Below are 20,614 nucleotides of genomic sequence, written 5' to 3' on the forward strand. Positions count from 1 at the left end.
TGTTTTTTCTTAAGCCATTTAGAGGTGGACTTGCTGATGGGTTATACAGGTCCTTCTCAAAAAATTAGCATATAGTGTTAAATTTCATTATTTACCATAATGTAATGATTACAATTAAACTTTCATATATTATAGATTCATTATCCACCAACTGAAATTTGTCAGGTCTTTTATTGTTTTAATACTGATGATTTTGGCATACAACTCCTGATAACCCAAAAGACCTGTCTCAATAAATTAGCATATTTCACCCATCCAATCAAATAAAAGTGTTTTTTAATAACAAACAAAAAAACCAACAAATAATAATGTTCAGTTATGCACTCAATACTTGGTCGGGAATCCTTTGGCAGAAATGACTGCTTCAATGCGGCGTGGCATGGAGGCAATCAGCCTGTGACACTGCTGAGATGTTATGGAGGCCCAGGATGCTTCAATAGCGGCCTTAAGCTCATCCAGAGTGTTGGGTCTGGCGTCTCTCAACTTTCTCTTCACAATATCCCACAGATTCTCTATGGGGTTCAGGTCAGGAGAGTTGGCAGGCCAATTGAGCACAGTAATACCATGGTCAGTAAACCATTTACCAGTGGTTTTGGCACTGTGAGCAGGTGCCAGGTCGTGCTGAAAAATGAAATCTTCATCTCCATAAAGCATTTCAGCCAATGGAAGCATGAAGTGCTCCAAAATCTCCTGATAGCTAGCTGCATTGACCCTGCCCTTGATGAAACACAGTGGACCAACACCAGCAGCTGACATGGCACCCCACACCATCACTGACTGTGGGTACTTGACACTGGACTTCAGGCATTTTGGCATTTCCTTCTCCCCAGTCATCCTCCAGACTCTGGCACCTTGATTTCCGAATGACATGCAAAATTTGCTTTCATCAGAAAAAAGTACTTGGGACCACTTAGCAACAGTCCAGTGCTGCTTCTCTGTAGCCCAGGTCAGGCGCCTCTGCCGCTGTTTATGGTTCAAAAGTGGCTTTACCTGGGGAATGCAGCACCTGTAGCCCATTTCCTGCACACGCCTGTGCACGGTGGCTCTGGATGTTTCCACACCAGACTCAGTCCACTGCTTCCTCAGGTTCCCCAAGGTCTGGAATCGGTCCTTCTCCACAATCTTCCTCAGGGTCCGGTCTCCTCTTCTCGTTGTACAGCGTTTTCTGCCACATTGTTTCCTTCCAACAGACTTACCATTGAGGTGCCTTGATACAGCACTCTGGGAACAGCCTATTTGTTGAGAAATTTCTTTCTGGGTCTTACCCTCTTGCTTGAGGGTGTCAATGATGGCCTTCTTGACATCTGTCAGGTCGCTAGTCTTACCCATGATGGGGGTTTTGAGTAATGAACCAGGCAGGGAGTTTATAAAAGCCTCTGGTATCTTTTGCATGTGTTTAGAGTTAATTAGTTGATTCAGAAGATTAGGGTAATAGGTCGTTTAGAGAACCTTTTCTTGATATGCTAATTTATTGAGACAGGTTTTTTGGGTTATCAGGAGTTGTATGCCAAAATCATCAGTATTAAAACAATAAAAGACCTGACAAATTTCAGTTGGTGGATAATTAATCTATAATATATGAAAGTTTAATTTTAATCATTACATTATGGTAAATAATGAAATTTAACACTATATGCTAATTTTTTGAGAAGGACCTGTACAGCAGGACAATGAGCCAAAACGCAAGTGTTTCAGCTTGAGGTCAGGAACAGTTGGCCTTATATTCTTAGTCAAAATTTTTTGGTAGACAGCAGAATTCATGGCTCGAATTATCACAGCACGTCTTCCAGGTCCTGAAGCGGCAAAATGGGCCCCAGACCATCATACTACCACCACATTTTACTGTTGGTATGATAGTATTTAAGGTTGAAGGAAGACTTTAAGTCCATCCATGATGTTTCTTTGCTGAAATGCTGTTACCGTATTTTTCGGACTGTAAGGGAAAATGGGAGTGCGTCTTAGAGTTGGAATATACTTAAAAATACTGTGGCCGCAGCAGGAGTCAGGCAATTCTTCGGTAGTACCAGTCCACTCGCTTGCCAGGCTGGTGCGGGAGGTTCGACTGTGGTGCGGGGGGGCTCCGTTAGCATTTTGTGAAAACCTGAAGGCCCCCGCACATTCATTGTTGCGATGTGGTGGACTCTGGGGAAAATGGCCACCGGGGGCAGTGCATGCTCAGATTGAGATCTCGTTGCCGAGATCTCAATCTGAGCACGTGCTGCCCCTGGTGGCCATTTTCCCCTAGGCCACCACATTGCAGCAATGGATGTGCGGGGGCCTCCGCGCTTTCATAAAATGCCAGTGGAGCCCCCGAGCACCGCAGCCACACCAGCCTGGGACCACCAAGCCACCCCTGTGAACACGCTCCACCAGCGCTGCCGTTTCCACCTCCCAGTAAGCTGAATTCAGACTGTAAGACTGACCTCCATTTGACACATTAATTTTGCTCCCTATGGTCTGGTGCGTCTTATAGTCTGAAAAATACGGTACTTCTACGCCAGGTGCAATTGGACATACACCTTCCAAAATGTTCAACTTTTGTTTCGTCAGTCCACAAGTGATGTGTATCATCAAGATGTTTTCTGGCAAAACTGAGACAAGCTTTGGTGTTACTGCTCAGCCGTGGCTTTGGTCTTTGAGCCTAAAAAGCCTGCATGGCAGAGTTCAGTCTTTTTTATGGTGGAGTCATGAACTCTGAGGCTATGTGCACACGTACAGGTTTTTTCGTGTTTTTTCGCGATAAAAACGCTATAAAAAACTCATTAAAAACGCATACATTATGCATTCTATCATTTAGAATGCATTCTGCATGTTTTGTGCACATGGATGCGTCTTTTTCTGCGAAAAAAAACGCATCGCGGTAAAAAAATGAGCATGTTCATTATTTTTGCGGATTTTCTGCGTTTTTCCCGCAATTCTATGCATTTGGGAAAAAAGCGTCAAAATGGCGGTAAAAACGCATGCGGATTTCTGGCAGAAATGTCCGGTTTTTATCAGGAAAATTTCTGCAAGAAATCCTGACGTGTGCACATACCCTCACAATAACTGAGGCAAGTAAGGCCTGCAGTTCTTTGGATGTTGTCGTGGGGTATTTTGTGATCTCTTGGATGAGTCGTTGCTGCCCTCTTGGGGTAATTTTGGTCGGCTACTGGGAAGGTTCACCATTGTTCCATGCTTTCGCCTTTTGTGGATAATGGCACTCACTCACTGTGGTTTGCTGGCATCCCAAAGCTTGAGAAATGGCTTTACAACCATTTCCAGACTGATAGATCTCAATTACTGTGTATAATCGAGTATAAGCCAATCAGAGTATAAGCAGAGACCCCTAATTTTGCCACAAAAAACTGGGAAAACTTATTGACTCAAGTATAAGCATAGGGTGGGAAATGCAGCAGCTACTGGTAAATTTCAAAAATAAAAATAAAATTAATTGAGACATCAGTAGGTTAAATGTTTTTGAATATCCAAATTGAATCAGGAGCCCCATATAATGCTCCATACAGTTCATGATGAGCCCCATAAGATGCTCCATATTAAAATATGCCCCATATAATGCTGCACAAAGGTTGATGGCCCCATAAGATGCTCAATACAATAATATGCCCCATATAATGTTGCTCAAAGGTTGATGGCCCCATAAGATGCTACATAGAATAATATACCCCGTATGCTGCTGTGATTTAAAAAAAAAAAAAAACATACTCTCCTCTCGTCGCTGGGGGTCTGGTGCCGGTGTCCTGAGCATGCGGGTACACCAGTGCGCTATGGGGGCCAGGTGCGGGAGTCGCCGCTGGCTCAGGACACCGACACATGCGATATTAACATGTCCCCAATCCACCGCTGCATGCCGCTGTGTCTTCCGGGTCTCTGCAGTGACTGTTCAGGCAGAGGGCTCGCACTAAAGACGTCATTGTGCCCTCTGACCTGAACGTCACGGCCAGAGGATGCGGAAGACAGAGCCCGGTGGTGGAACGGGGACAGGTGAATATCGCATGGCTCACCCTCCCCGTCATACTCGCCTCCTCCCGGCACTGTCTCTGTACTTCCCAGCTTCTCAGATGGTCTCTGGCACGCGCCGGCAGCTTGTTCCTGTGTTCAGCGGTCACATGGTACTTCTCATTAAAGTAATGAATATGCGCTCCACGCCTATGGGAGTGGAGTCTTGTCCATATTCATTACTTTAATGATCGGTACCACGTGACCGATGAACACAGAAAGAGCTGCGGGTTCCGGAGACAATCGAAGAAAGTGGAAGTGCAGAGACCGTGCCGGGAGCAGGTGAGTATGATGTGACAGCTGCCACTTCTACCGGTTCCCCTCCCCAACCGACCCCCTGGGACAATGACTCGAGTATAACTTGAAAGGGGCACTTTAAGCTGAAAAAAATGGGCTGAAAATCTCTGCTTATACTCTAGTATATACGGTACCTTGTTTCTCATTTTTTCCAGAATTTCTTTTGATCACGGCATGATGTCTAGCTTTTAGAGGACGTTTTGATCTACTTCAATGTCAGTCAGGTCCTATTTAGATTTTTTTCCCTAAATAAATGTTTCAGACCACCAAACAAATTGAAATATTAGAAAAAGATAACACAAGTAAACACAAAATGCAGGGTTTAAATGAAGGTCTTGAAGTGCGACAAACATGCAAAAGAATAGGAAATCAGGAAAGGGACAAATACTTTCACGTCTGTGTATATTTTTTTGTGTTATTCAGGATGAGGTGGCCCTGGTCCAAATTTTATACAGGGACCCATCAGACTCTAGTTACGTCTTTGTCAGAAGCTGTAGTACGTTCAGTGTCCATGCACGGTCAGACACAGCCATTACACAGTACACAACAGGGGCACATTTCTAAGATTATCTTGGCACAGGAACGTTTTCTTTTTGTTTTCCAACACATTAAATTGTGAAACTTCTTTTTTACTACTACAGCATTGGATTACATATATAAGGCATTCTTTGCTAATCCTCCTGGTTCTGAAGCATCCAGCTGCACTGCTGTGATCCTGACAAGGAGAGTTGAATACAGCTGCAGAGGAAGGAGCAAGTCTGAAGGTTGGATTAGGCTATGTGCACACGCTGCGGAATGGTGTGCGGATTTTTCCGCACTGTTTTTGGTAAATCCGCAGGTAAATCGCACTGTGGATTTACCACAGAATTGGTGTTTTTTGTGCGGATTCCACCTGCGGTTTTACACCTGCACATTCCTATTGAGGAACAGGTGTAAACCGCTGCGGAATCCGGACAAAGATTTGACATGCTGCGGAATGTAAACCGCTGTGTTTCCGCTCTGACTTTTCCGCAGCATCTGCACAGCGGATTTTGTTTTCCGTAGGTTTACATGGTACTGTACACCTCATGGAAAAATGCCGCGGATCTGCAGCATGTGCACATAGCCTAAGGGATGAGGGCCAGCAGGGTAAATTTGAATGTAGCAATCATCTTAGATTTGTTGCCACAAGTACCCCAACATTTCTGCAGTTTTGCATTAGTCAAAACAGTAACTATATTCACATTCGGGGTCAGACTGGGGCATCGGGACGTCGGAGAATCCTCCGGTGGGCCCCGCCCCCAGCTCCTGCCTCCTTCATTTGTGCCTACCCTGCATGCTCATAGCGTGCGCACAGTAGTGCGCACTTTATTGTATTGCCGCCACATTAAGCTTTTTTGCTGCTTTTTTCTTTCTGCCGTCAAAACCTGGTCTCTTGCTATTAAAAAATGCCTTCAAACTCAAAATGCCTTTCTGTGTTTTTTTTTTTCTTCTGCTGCGTTGTAGCCTTGTTTTTGGGTGCAGAATACATGTGTTCTTTGTCTACAGTACTTGTTTAATATAATTAGTTTTATCCACCAAAAACCTGCAAAAACTTTTGTTTTGTTTTTTTTGCAGTATTTTTTCTTTTTCTCTTTGATTTCAATGGGTGAAAAAATGCTGAATTGACATGCTACACATTTCAAAAACTCTGAAGTTCTCAAAATCAGGAAAAAGAACAAGTGTGCATGAGATTTCTGAACTCTCAAAGCTTTTACTGGTACTGTGAAAAGCAGCTTTTCATTTGCATAAAAAAGATGGAGCAACTATCTGGGTATTTCCAAATGTACCATTCATTTTATACTTTGATGCCACAACCATGGCAAAGTTACTCTAAAGTTCTTGCAGTAATTTTGTTGTATTCACAGTAGTAATGCAAAACTGGAGGGCTCAGCTTGAATACTTATCTGAGTGCTGCTCAGACCACATTACTGCTTCACCTTCTATCAGCCCGTTAACAGTGGATGATAAAATTTTGTTTGATTACGCTTCCCTCTGAGGCTGTGATCAAATTTGCCTATGGAAATCACAGCACTGCAGCCCCATTAGGCTGTACTAAGGGGAGCTGTATTACATGCATGCCTGCTCTGTACAGTCAGGAGGTGGTGGCTGCACAAGGACAATATTGTATTCCTGTATTAAAAGCACTGGCAAACCGCGTCGGACTGGAGCACCTTGGGCCCACCAGAGAAAATCATTCTTTGGGCCCACTATGTAGCTACATATAAATAAACTAGATGGTGGCCCGATTCTAACGCATCGGTATTCTAGAATATGTATGTATGTATGTATGTATGTATGTATGTATATAGCAGCCACATAGTATACTGGAGGGGAGCATGCGGGCACCGGGCACTGACTGCGGTGACTGGAGGGGAGCATGCGGGTGCCGGGCACTGATTGCAGGGGAGTAGGGAGGGACTAATCGGACAAGACCACCAATTGTGTGGTAAAACACGCTAATATCAGAGTGTAATATAAGGTAGTACACATCTTAATTATGTAGCAGGGGTTGGGGTAGCCCCCTTATAGAATATAATGTAGCCCCCTCATGCATTATAAAGTAGCCCCCCTAATAAAATATAATGCAGCCCCCTCTCATAGAATATAATGCAGCACCCCACAAAATATAATGCAACCCCCTCAGGTATAATGAAATCCCCACCATAGAATAAAATGTAGCACCCTCATAGGGTATAATGCAGCCCCCCTCATATAGTATAATGCAGCCCACCACAGAATATATTACAGCCCCACCATAGAGTATACTGTAGCCCCCTCATAGGGCATAATGCTGCCCCCCTCATATAGTATGATGCAGCCCACCACAGAATATAATGCAGCCCCCCCATAGAGTATATTGTAGCACCCTCATATAGTATGATGTAGCCCCCCAGAATATAATGTAGTCCCCTGAGAGAATAATGCAGCCCACCACAGAATATAATGCAGCCCCTCTCCACCCCCATTATTGTCCTCATCATCACCACCTCCATCATTGCCTTCTCCCCCACACCTCCATCATTGCCTCCTCCCCCACCACCATCATTGTCCATTTCATCACCTCCATCTTTGCCTCCCCCCACTGCCATCATTGCCCATCACCTCCATCATTGCCTCCCCACCATCATTTCCCATCACCTCCACCATTGCCTCCCCCACCACCATCATTGCCCATCACCTCCATTATTGCCTCCCCCACCACCATCATTCCCCATCACCTCCATCATTGCCTCCCCAACCATCATTGCCCATCACCTCCACCATTGCCTCCCCCACCACCATCATTGCCCATCACCTCCATCATTGCCTCCCCCCACTGCCATCATTGCCCATCACCTCCATCATTTCCTCCCCCACCATCATTGCCCATCACCTCCACCATTGCCTCCCCCACCACCATCATTGCCCATCACCTCCATCATTGCCTCCCCCCACTGCCATCATTGCCCATCACCTCCATAATTGTCTCCCCCACCGCCATCATTGCCCATCACCTGCATCATTGCCTCCCTCCACCAATATCATTATCATACCACATACACACACACACACACACACACACACCTCACCTCCGTGCAGCAGCACATCCCAGCAGCCTCTTCCTCGCCGGGAGCTTTCTTTCTGATACAGCGCGCTGTATGTCTGTCGCGTCCCTCGCAGTCAGCTTCCCGCACTGACTGTGAGCGCCGGCCGTAAAGCACAGCGGTGACGTCACCGCTGTGCTCTGCTTTACGGCCAGCTGGCGCTCAGTCAGTGCGGGAAGCTGACTGCGAGGGACGCGACAGACACCGGAATGTAAGAATGTAGTGTTTGTTTTTTTAGGTAACCAGGGTAAATATCAGGTTACTAAGCGCGGCCTGTTGTGAATTCTGTGGCAGAGCTCCCTCCTGTGGTCACAAGTGGTACTTCGGCTGGTTCTCTGTGTGAGCTTCTGTTGGTGGAGGGAAGTGGTACTGCAGCTTCTGAGTTTCCTCCCTCAGGTGATCTGGTGAGGTCGTTAGGTGCTTCTCTACTTAACTCCACCTAATGCTTTGATCCTGGCTTCCTGTCAATGTTCCAGTGTTGGACTTGCTTTTCCCTGGATCTTTCCTGTGGCCTGCTGCTCTGCATAGCTAAGTTCTTCTTTGCTATTTTTTTGCTATTTTTTCTGTCCAGCTTGTCTAATTTGTTGCTGGAAGCTCTGGGACGCAAAGGGTGTACCTCCGTGCCGTTAGTTCGGTACGGAGGGTCTTTTTGCCCCCTTTGCGTGGTTTTCTTTAGGGTTTTGTGTAGACCGCAAAGTTACCTTTTCTATCCTCGATCTGTTAAGAAAGTCGGGCCTCACTTTGCTGAATCTATTTCATCTCTACGTTTGTCTTTTCATCTTAACTCACAGTCATTATATGTGGGGGGCTGCCTTTTCCTTTGGGGTATTTCTCTGAGGCAAGGTAGGCTTATTTTCTATCTTCAGGCTAGTTAGTTTCTCAGGCTGTGCCGAGTTGCATAGGCAGAGTTAGGCGCAATCCACGGCTGCCTCTAGTGTTGTTTGGAGAGGATTAGGGATTGCGGTCTGCAGAGTTCCCACGTCTCAGAGCTCGTTCTATGATTTTGGCTTATTGTCAGATCACTGTATGTGCTCTGACCGCTATGTCCATTGTAGTACTGAATTGCCTTTCATAACAGCGGCCCTGCGCTTGGTAACCCGATGGTTACCCGGGGACCTCGGCATCGTTGGTCGCTGGAGAGCTGTCTGTGTGACAGCTCTCCAGCGACCACACAGCGACGCTGCAGCGATTGGCATCGTTGTCTAGATTGCTGCAGTGTTGCTTAATGTGACGGTACCCTAAGACATGTAATGACTGACCGTCTGCTGTCATAATCACACAGCTCTGCCTCTGCATTGAGAGCAGAGCTAACACAGTGCAGCAGAAGTGAACTTTGTCTCATTACGAAAACCTTTTCAGCTGCAGTCCCCTTACTGTTTCAGCTTCCACCTCACGTGCTCCCAGTGTGCTGGAAGGGCAGTACAGCAGAGCTGGCAGCACCGTGAGAAGACAGCTGCAAATTTGCTTGTTATGTTTGTAATGAGACAAGGTTCAGTTGTGCTGTACTGTTAATTCTAATCTCACTGCAGCAGAGCTGCCTGCACTATGAGAAGACAAATGCTGCTGAAAATATTTGTAATGAGACAAAGTTCTCTTCTGCTGTGCTCTTTGTCCTGCTGTATTATCAATCTTGAGCTCACTGTGTGATTATAAGAGCAGTGTGTAACATTTGTAATGCCCCCTTTCATTCAGCTGTGGAGGCAGATTCCCATGCAGATCAGTGTCCGGCCCATAATCATGAATAGCTCATTAGCATATCAGAAAAAATGGGGATTTATCTGGAATAAGACATTGAATCGCATTTATCAAGTTATCATTTTATTCAGCTTCCTATAACCAACATGTCCATGTAGACAACTTAAGAGGGCTGATCCTACTGACAGGATTCCCTTTAAGATTGGCGTACAAAATGCCAGTCTCAATGATTTAGGAACATAATTGAACAATGCCTCATCATGAAGCATATAAAAACTATTTTCTTGCCTTGAAGTAAATTGCTTAACAGATGAAAATATTAGTTTAATATGTAAAAATATTTAGAACAGAGTCCTCCGTGGTTGATACCTTTTATCACTGAGGACTCAATTCTAAATATTTTTCTATCCACTGGCTAACACGGTACCAAGATATATATCTTTCTAGTTTAATATGTAAAACCTTTTTAGACATTTATGCCTTTTTTATTTCAATTCTGTTGCTTAGGTACTTTTAGTATTTGCCAAAGAAGATAGCCAGAGTAATGGATTCTGTTGTGCATGTGAGAAAGCGGGCTTTAAGTCTAATATTGCCAAGACACCAGAATCTGCTTTGGAAAGCTTTTTAGATAAACATCATGAACTTATCATTATTGATCATCGGCACTCGCGGTGTTTTGATGCGGAAGCTCTATGCAGGTAAGCGATGCTTTTATTTTACCCTACTCATGTTTTGCAAATATGAATGTAGAAAAACCTATGCATTGCCCTTTGAGGGAATTCACTTTTTGAATGAAAATGATGAAGAAAAAATTCAATACAGTATGTGCACTTTTTAGTAAAAAGCTTGTTCTCTGTAGGTCAGAGTTAATTATCTTGGGCCTGAAAAATATGTGATGCTGAATGTCTTCTCCCAGAAAGATTGTAATTAATTTACAAGGATTCCCTAATGCATAGTTGTGGATCACTTTTGGAAAGTAGTAATACCTGCTAATATCAGTCTGTTTCAGAGTAACAAACACATAGCAACCACCTGCAGATAAAGACAGAGTATTAGGCTAGCTTCACACTAGCGTTCGGCAGGGCTGCAGACGGCAGTCTTCTTCCTCCTTGAAGCCCTGCCCACTGCCCCACCCCTTCCTTCAGCTCCGCCTATGTCTGCATGCGTTCTGCGTACCCTATCTTTAACATGCGGATATATGCGGATGCCACCGCATGCGTCATCTTGACACTGCGCTGACCTACGTCAAACGCAAAATGTTAGGATTTTGTTGCGGTTGGCGCAGCTTCAAAACAACGCATTCGGAGGCATCCGCATGGCCTGCGTACCCAATGTTAAAGATAGGGTACGCAGGACGCATGCAGACGTAGGCGGAGCTGAAGGAAGAGGCGCAACAGTGGGCGGGGCTTGACTGAGGAAGAAGGCTGCCGTCCGCAGCCCTGCCGAACGCTAGTGTGAAGCTAGCCTTAGTGATGAGCGAACGTGCTTGGATATTGTTATCCGAGTATACCGAGCATGCTAGAGTAATATGTTGGAGTCCCCGCGGCTCCATAATTCACGGCTCTTAGACGGCTGCAACACATGTGGGGATTGCCTGTTTGTTAGGCTAATAGTCGCGAGTCATGCAGCCGCAGGGACTCAAACTTATTACTTAAGCACGCCCGGGATACCCGGATAACACGATATCCAATATCCATCGTTTGCACTTGAAAGGGGACCTGTAACCAAATATCAGAAAACAAGATACAAACAATTAAATCAATCTCTTGGATCTGACGAGGCTAGTGCACTAAATTTGAAAATAGAATTCAGAATTGCTATTTAATACTTTTTGAAAATTGTGAAGTTTGATACTGAAATGATTCCAGCTTTAATATCATGTGGGAACACTTTCAAATTGGATTATACAACCAATCTAAGATGGATTTTCAAAGTAAGTCCACAAGCCTGGTCAGGAATAATGTCATTGTAATAGCGTTTTTAGCCTGTATTGCGAGATTTGGGGATGATCCTCCATAGGTGCGGGAACACTTCTCATGTCCTCACTTCTGACCTGGCCGCTTAGATCACACATTGATTGTCTAGTGTATTTTTTATGGCGAGGTGCTTGAATACTACGTTCCATTCTCAGATCTCCTTAGCAAGAAGTATTCCCCACAGATTAATATGGACTGACTGCAGAATACCTACCTAGCCTTAATTTGAACCCTTGTGATTCCATCCAATTTGTTGATTCCACGGTATCCTAAAAATCACTGCTCTTGAATATATTTTTAATTACCGTATTTTTCGGACTATAAGACGCACCGTACCATAAGACGCACCCCAAATTTGGGGTGAAAATTGCAGAAAAAAGATTTTTTTATAAGATGGGGGTCCGTCTTATTGTCCGAATTTAAGATCTCTTACCTGAGGGCAGGCAGTGGCAGAGCAGGGTCACAGGAGGCATGGTGATGGCAGAGGTGAGGTGATGCTGAGGTGCGGTGGGCGGAACGGTGTGCACCTGAGCAGGGTCCCATCCTGCTTAGGTGGGCGACGCCATGGCCTGGTGTCCATGGGGAGGTTGCGGCAGTGCTGTGGCGGCGGCAGATGTGCGGTCACATCCTCAGGTGGCGGCAGCCAGGGACCCTTCCACATTTGAGGTGACGCCACGGCATTATTGAAGGAGACCAGCAGAGCTGGGTGAGTCACGGTTTTCCTGGTGGTGGCGGGCATACCGGCATTGTGGCGGCAACAGAGGTGCAGGGATGATGTGGCGCGGTGACCAGTATGGCGTGAGCAGGGTCCCGTCCACATTTGAGGTGAATCCGCGGCCCGGTATTGAAGGAGAGCAGCAGAGCTGGGTGAGTTACGGTTTTCCCGGTGGTGGCGGCCATCTTTCTGAGGCCGCGCGTGCGCAGATTCAGTACTCTGCTTACCAGGGCTTCAGGAAAATGGCCGCAGGAGGCCGCGCGTGCGCAGATGGAGATCGCGGTGGCCATTTTCCTGAAGCCGAGATCTCAATCTGCGAACTCGGGTTCAGGAAAATGGCCGCCACGATCTCCATATGCGCACGCGCGTCCTCCCGTGACCATTCTCCTGAAGTACGAGGAAGCAGAAAACTCAATCTGCGCATGTGCGGCCTCAGGAAGATGGCCGCCACCACTGGGAAAACCATAACTCACCCAGCTCTGCTTCTCTCCTTCAATACCGGGCCACGGATTCACCTCAAATGTGGACAGGACCCTGCTCACGCCATACCGGTCACCGCGCCACATCATCCCCGCACCTCTGTCGCCGCCACAATGCCGGTAAGCCTACGTTCCAACTATAAGACGCACCCCCCATTTTCCTCACAATTTTTTTTGGGAAAAAGTGCGTCTTATAGTCGGAAAAATACGGTTATATGGGTAAATCAAAGAATGTCATCCCAGTTTGTCGTGATCCTTTCTTGTTAGTTATGAATTTGATCCTGGCCTGTTTTGTCTTGTCACCATTCCATTCATTGTCCATAGGACTACTGAAGATAGACGAGCACAACACTCGGCTTTCCCCAGTAGTTCCTGGGACAATAAATGGAGAATTTCAGAGATCCGTTCTCAGGATCGGGCTGGGTCCTAATGGTCAGACCACCATCAATCAGCAAGTTCTCGTCTATCTAGAGAATAGTTGATAACTTTGAATGTTGGGAATATCCCTTTTAGGTCTCTGTACCCAAATAGAACATGTTAATGAAAATTGTATGTGGAATTCCTCCAGTTGGAGTTGTTCTTATGGACTTTATCTATCCAAAGCCAACATATGCTCCCTCTTTCACAGATTTCTGCTATCCAATTCCAAATAAAGGCTCTCTAGTCCTCTTCATCTTCTACGTTGTATTTTTGATTTTTTTTTTTCCTGTACATTTTTGTTGCATAAAATAATGCAGCCTTTTTACAGTCCCAGCAAAGCGACTGAGGTTTCTGAAGTCTCAGGGACACACTGCTTATTTGTTTCCTTGCAAATTTGAACCAGATTCAAATCTGCAGTAAGTCAATTATGTTTGCGTTTTTTGCATTATTTTTCACCTATTCAAACAAAGGAGGCCAAAAACGCGTGAAAAACCCACGTATTCTACACAGTACAGTATTTTTCCTGCCAACACATTGGGATTTCCAGATTTTGCAGCAGCCAATACTGAATGTGTGCACATACCCTTATAGAGCAGTTATTTGTATGATTAATGAATTAGTGCTGTACAATTGTTCGATCTCATTAGCTATATTAACATCTCCCTCAATTTCTCACTTTTCATTTCATCATGAAGTAATGTTTTGTATCAACCAGATTTAAAGGGCCACTGTCACCCCGTCCAGCCGTTATAAACTAAAAGAGCCACCTTGTGCAGCAGTAATGCTGCAGTCTAACAAGGTGGCTCTTTTAGTTTTTGTTTCTGTTATTCCCACAATAAATGTATTTATAATTCTGCTGAAATACCTGTCTTTGTCCATGGAGGCGGGACTGAAGCCTCCTCTTAGAAGCGCCCAACTGCCGTCACTCATCTCTTGTGTAGATTTTCGCCGCCCCCTCAGCACTGTTAGTGTGTGAATTCCGGCGCCTGCGCTCTGCTCTTCTGCCTTGCGCAGGCGCATAGAGCATTTGCCGTCCTAGCGCTGGTGCTGGGTTCCGTTCTGCGCCTGTGCGGGCAGTGCGGCCACCCTGTTACTGACTCCCCGCCCCGCACTGTTATGCATTATGCACAGTGCGGGGCTGGGATTCCTGGGCATGCGCACTGCGCTTCGCAGATGCTCCCCAGCTCCCCCGCCTTTCAGCGTTGCCGGAATATATAGGTATCCTTGCTGGCGTTTGGAACAGCCGCACAGAACAACGCTGGAAGGAGGGGGACCTGTGGAGCGTCTGACAAACGCAGTGCGCATGCCCAGGAATCCCAGCCCCGCACTGTGCATACTGCATAACAGTGCGGGGCGGGGATTCAGTAACAGGCTGGCCGCACTGACCGCACAGGCGCAGAAAGGAACCCGGCACCAGCGCTCGGACGGATAATGCTCTATGCGCCTGCGCAAGGCAGAAGAGCAGAGCGCAGGCGCCGGAATTCACACAATAACAGCGCTGAGGGGGCGGCGAAAATCTACACTAGAGATGACTGACGGCAGTTGGGCGCTTCTAAGAGGAGGCTTCAGTCCCGCCTCCATGGACAAAGATCGGTATTTCAGCAGAATTATAAATACATTTATTGTGGGAATAACAGAAACAAAAACTAAAAGAGCCACCTTGTTTGACTGCAGCATTACTGCTGCACAAGGTGGCTCTTTTAGTTTGGAGGGGGGTGACAGTGGCCCTTTAAGTTTTAGCCTTTTTCATCCAAAACTTGTTTGAATTGTGTGTTTCCCTCTGCCCCTGTAGAGCAATTGGCTTCCTCTTGTTTCTCTAACCCTACTTCTAATGTCTCTACCTCCTTTTTTTCTTTTGTGTCCTTGTTTCTTATAAAGCGAAAAAGCGACACACTAGAGGAAAAAAAAAGTGGCCGAAAATAAGCAGTGGAGGCCTCGGCTAACTATAGCCTGACAAATTTGCTATAGTTTATGCCACATAAAGCTGGCATAGATTTAAGTTTGTGATGCATGGTCAGTTCAAAATGCACCAAATATATTAACCCCTTAATAACCACCGATATGCCATTTTACATTAATGGTCCCTATTGCTCAGCACTGAAAAATAAGGGCATAGCGCCCTCTATGTGCAAAGGTGCAGTGAGTGTCAATTTTATACTACAGCTGAAGCCCTGGTGCAACAGCCACAATTGGTGATAGCACTGATCATAGTCCTTTTACCACCTGTATGGCACTGTCAATAGCAACAACGACATCTAGATGGTTAACGAGGGATCCCGTCACTATTAAAAAAAAAATGCAAGTTTTATGTGAAAATAAACAAAAGATGGTACACAAAATCGTTTTGTTCTACATTTTTTGTGGCGGTAGATATCATGAGAAAAGGCAATCAAAAAATTGTGTGCTAAGAAAAATTTTATTTTGCAAAAATAAGTCAAGGAGATGAAACATGCAGTCTGGAGAAGGTACTGTTTACACCGGAGACCTCTAGAGCAGTTTGCTCATGAGAAGTGGGCCAGAATACCTGTGCTCGGGGGCAGAAGGCTCACTGAGACTTACAGAAATTGTGTGTTTGCAATGATTGACTGAAAAGTGTGCAACAAAATATTAAGTTAAGGGTACCATCATTTTTGCCCTGGGCGTTTTCAATAGTTTGATTTTTTTTTACATTTTTCTGTTGAACCAAAAATCAAAAGCAATGTCTGATTCTCATTAGTTGATATTCAGTAAATATAAATTTAAAATGTACAGTTTGCCAGTTTCAAGTTATTTCTGTGACCAATGTGGAATTTTATTACTTTAAAGCACTACTCCAGCATTTTGTTTTTTTGTGGGGGGGGGGGGGGGGGGGGTTTGGTCACAAAACTTACATTTTTAGGGACCTATTCAGGTTTGAAGTGACTTTGGTGGACCTAGATGTCATAAAATCCCCAAAAGTGAGACCATTTTAAAAACTGCACCCCTCAACATATTCAAAACAGCGGTTAGGTAGTTAATTAACTTTTCAGATGCTTTTCAGGAATTAAAGTGGCATGGCGGTAAGGAAAAATCTTATTTTTACCACCTAAATGTCGCTAACTTCTGAACAGGTCGCTATAGCCGGCAGACCCTAAGGCCAAGGCCGTTATTTGGCCATGAATTGCCATGGCAACCATCAGGACCACACAATCACGATGGGGTTAAAGAGGGAGCCCCCACACTGTTAACCATTTACATGCCATAGTCATTATTGACAGCAGATTCTAATGGGTAAAAAAGCCATGTTTGGTGCCAACACCAATCAAGGGATACATCAAGGCGTCAGCTATAGTGTACAATCAACAGCTTCTGCATTTTTACCAGCAGGGGGATGCTATTGTCTGATAAAGATGTATTGGTGGTCACTAAGGGGTTAAGGAAGCACTCCCATCAAAGTTTTTATCTCAAAATCATCGTCGTTGTAGCCCCCAGCAAATGGGGAGGCGACCTTGTACGTATCTCTACCTATATGTGCCCAGTTCATTTTCTTTGTAGAAACAGGAAGTCTCTTGTACGTGTATGAACCATTCCCCTCTTCAACTCCTGACCCAGCTGCTCCCTCCTTCCTCTACCAGGGACTTTTGCTGTGACTTTTGAGTCATACAGGGAAAATTGACGTCCTGTTACTACATAGAGCTTAGAAGGATTCAGCTCATCAGTTATTAATCACATGATGTCATAGACCTAATGGAAAAGAAAAGAATTAACTTGGAAGAAAGGAAAAATGAGCAATTGTAACTACAGTGCTATATAATATGATGACTGCAATATATTAAGAGGATAAAAACTTTAATGGGAGGAGTGCTATCTTAAGAAATCCATTAGAGAAAATGCAACATATGTAAATTAGGCTAAAGTGCTCAGGGAGTGAACGGAGCACTTCCCAAGCCTACAGGTCCTTCTCAAAAAATTAGCATATAGTGTTAAATTTCATTATTTACCATAATGTAATGATTACAATTAAACTTTCATATATTATAGATTCATTATCCACCAACTGAAATTTGTCAGGTCTTTTATTGTTTTAATACTGATGATTTTGGCATACAACTCCTGATAACCCAAAAGACCTGTCTCAATAAATTAGCATATTTCACCCATCCAATCAAATAAAAGTGTTTTTTAATAACAAACAAAAAAACCAACAAATAATAATGTTCAGTTATGCACTCAATACTTGGTCGGGAATCCTTTGGCAGAAATGACTGCTTCAATGCGGCGTGGCATGGAGGCAATCAGCCTGTGACACTGCTGAGATGTTATGGAGGCCCAGGATGCTTCAATAGCGGCCTTAAGCTCATCCAGAGTGTTGGGTCTTGCGTCTCTCAACTTTCTCTTCACAATATCCCACAGATTCTCTATGGGGTTCAGGTCAGGAGAGTTGGCAAGCCAATTGAGCACAGTAATACCATGGTCAGTAAACCATTTACCAGTGGTTTTGGCACTGTGAGCAGGTGCCAGGTCGTGCTGAAAAATGAAATCTTCATCTCCATAAAGCATTTCAGCCGATGGAAGCATGAAGTGCTCCAAAATCTCCTGATAGCTAGCTGCATTGACCCTGCCCTTGATGAAACACAGTGGACCAACACCAGCAGCTGACATGCACCCCACACCATCACTGACTGTGGGTACTTGACACTGGACTTCAGGCATTTTGGCATTTCCTTCTCCCCAGTCTTCCTCCAGACTCTGGCACCTTGATTTCCGAATGACATGCAAAATTTGCTTTCATCAGAAAAAAGTACTTGGGACCACTTAGCAACAGTCCAGTGCTGCTTCTCTGTAGCTCAAAAGTGGCTTTACCTGGGGAATGCGGCACCTGTAGCCCATTTCCTGCACACGCCTGTGCACGGCGGCTCTGGATGTTTCCACACCAGACTCAGTCCACTGCTTCCTCAGGTTCCCCAAGGTCTGGAATCGGTCCTTCTCCACAATCTTCCTCAGGGTCCGGTCTCCTCTTCTCGTTGCACAGCGTTTTCTGCCACATTGTTTCCTTCCAACAGACTTACCATTGAGGTGCCTTGATACAGCACTCTGGGAACAGCCTATTTGTTGAGAAATTTCTTTCTGGGTCTTACCCTCTTGCTTGAGGGTGTCAATGATGGCCTTCTTGACATCTGTCAGGTCGCTAGTCTTACCCATGATGGGGGTTTTGAGTAATGAACCAGGCAGGGAGTTTATAAAAGCCTCAGGTATCTTTTGCATGTGTTTAGAGTTAATTAGTTGATTCAGAAGATTAGGGTAATAGGTCGTTTAGAGAACCTTTTCTTGATATGCTAATTTATTGAGACAGGTTTTTTGGGTTATCAGGAGTTGTATGCCAAAATCATCAGTATTAAAACAATAAAAGACCTGACAAATTTCAGTTGGTGGATAATGAATCTATAATATATGAAAGTTTAATTGTAATCATTACATTATGGTAAATAATGAAATTTAACACTATATGCTAATTTTTTGAGAAGGACCTGTATATTTCCTTGGCTATTTTCACAACCGCATTTTTTTTTCAACTCCGAAACACGTTGATTAATAAAATTGCTCTTTGTTCTATACGGTTATCTCCATTGGATATCTTCTGAACCAGCGGCACCGCAGAATTTTCCGTATATCCCTTTCTACTATTATATCACACATATGTGTAAGATGTGCTCTCTGCAGCAGAATTTCTTTAGCTCCACAACCTCTTCAGTAAGTGTATGTCACAAAGAAAAATCCACTTCGAACATGAGCGACATCAGCCTGAGACATCGGGAGCAAACCGTGATCCTTTTCTACTTACCGTATTTATGCAGTGAATTGTGGTTTTCGGCTACGATAGCTTTTCAGGATTTTGTTGCTGATTTTTTTTATTTTTTTTTTGATCATTTTTAAGGTCCATCAGAGCTACCAAACCATCAGAAAATTCTGTCATCATTGCTGTAGTTAGAAGGTAAGTTTCAGTATAAATTGCATCATTATTTCTTTTCCAAAATCTTTTGTTTTGTTTCTATTTTATTTCAAAACACTAATTTTTAGAGTGTGTACCGTACTTGTTTTTACAAAATAAAGATCGTTAAAGTGGAAAAAGCAATAGAGAATGTGGAAGAAAGCGACCGTTCTTAGCAACTTGAGGTACAGGTCCAACACATGGAATATCACCTGCATGGGGCTTTCTGTTTAATGTGTAGTGTATATATCAGATAATTAAAAACAATTCTCTTTAATATATACGTGCCCACACTCTTTTAGTATTACATTAATGTATGGGTCCACAAATAGCGCTATGTGGACAATATACAAACATGTATATAGACGATGTATCAGCTCACTGCGAATAATGGATACATGAACTCCACTACTGCTGTGAACTTTAAAAATGTAAGATTCTAATTTAGCTTTTGCGCTCTTTGACCAAAAAACGCTATCCAACCACATCAAGGTGCACCTACGTATGGTCGGACCTTATCACTTATGTCCTACCTTTCCATGTATTGAACCATGCTGCATCTGAATGGGGAAGTGAAAGGAAACCAGTCATAGCTTATAATTATCACCCGGTCAGGGAAGGATGTGTAGATAAGGGTGCTTAGCCCTGTGGGGGTCCCCCAATGTATGCTACAGAAAATAGGACCCACACTACTTTAATATCAAATTTCCATACTAACTTGGAGACTGGAAAAATCTTTTATCAAACCTCTTTATACACCATGATAAAATAATAAAGTTGAGTGATGAAATCCCCCAATGTTAATGGGCTAGTTCCACCTACAAGATCCTATCCCAATATGTACTAGCTGTAATAATAATATTAGCAAATACCTCCAATTAGAAATGTATCGATTTTCTGATTTGCGTTCTCTTTTCTCATGTGCAGGCATTGCAGGACCTTAGGTATCCATGGTTACGACCACTAGCATCTAGCTAATTGTCATTATATCAGTGGTCGTAACCATTGATTCCTAAGCTCCTGCATTGCTTTCACATGGTGAAAGACATAGAGCATTAAAAAACTATACTACTACATACTGGGATAGGATCTTGGAGATGGGAATACCCCTTGAAGGGTTAAGGAAATCTATCACCAGTTTATTGCTGTCTCTTTGAAGAGCAGCATAAAATAATGCAAAAAAAAAACCCTGATTCTAATGATGTCACTTACTGGGTGGCTTGCTGTAGGCTTAATCAAGCACTGATTTGTCTTCTGCAGCTCTGCTAGTCTTCTCAATGATGAGATCCTGCTGTGTAGTCCTTGCTTTTAAGCTCTGGATATGTTCACTCCTCCCTGCCACTGATTGGCAGCTTTTCTGACTGCACTTTGCATAGACAAATGCTGACAAGCAGTGCAGTGAGCAAGGTGAAACAGTGCATTATTGAGACAGTGACATTGTCAACACTATAGTAATGGGCTGTCACACTGCACTGAAATCGGAG

At 44.2% G+C, this 20,614-nt stretch overlaps 1 protein-coding gene across 3 annotated transcripts in view; it reads left to right on the forward strand.

Annotated features, from left to right (window-relative positions):
- Positions 1 to 20,614, forward strand: part of PDE8A (phosphodiesterase 8A) — a 490,200-nt gene that overhangs the window by 329,858 nt on the left and 139,728 nt on the right. For all 3 annotated transcript variants that reach the window (XM_069766080.1, XM_069766079.1, XM_069766082.1), the window contains exons 3-4: positions 10,101 to 10,291; positions 19,077 to 19,133. In XM_069766080.1, the coding sequence (XP_069622181.1) occupies positions 10,101 to 10,291; positions 19,077 to 19,133 (248 nt within the window). The remainder of the gene's footprint in view (positions 1 to 10,100; positions 10,292 to 19,076; positions 19,134 to 20,614) is intronic.

This window comes from Ranitomeya imitator, chromosome 4 (assembly GCF_032444005.1).
Source record: "Ranitomeya imitator isolate aRanImi1 chromosome 4, aRanImi1.pri, whole genome shotgun sequence".
Taxonomy (NCBI): Eukaryota; Metazoa; Chordata; class Amphibia; order Anura; family Dendrobatidae; genus Ranitomeya; species Ranitomeya imitator.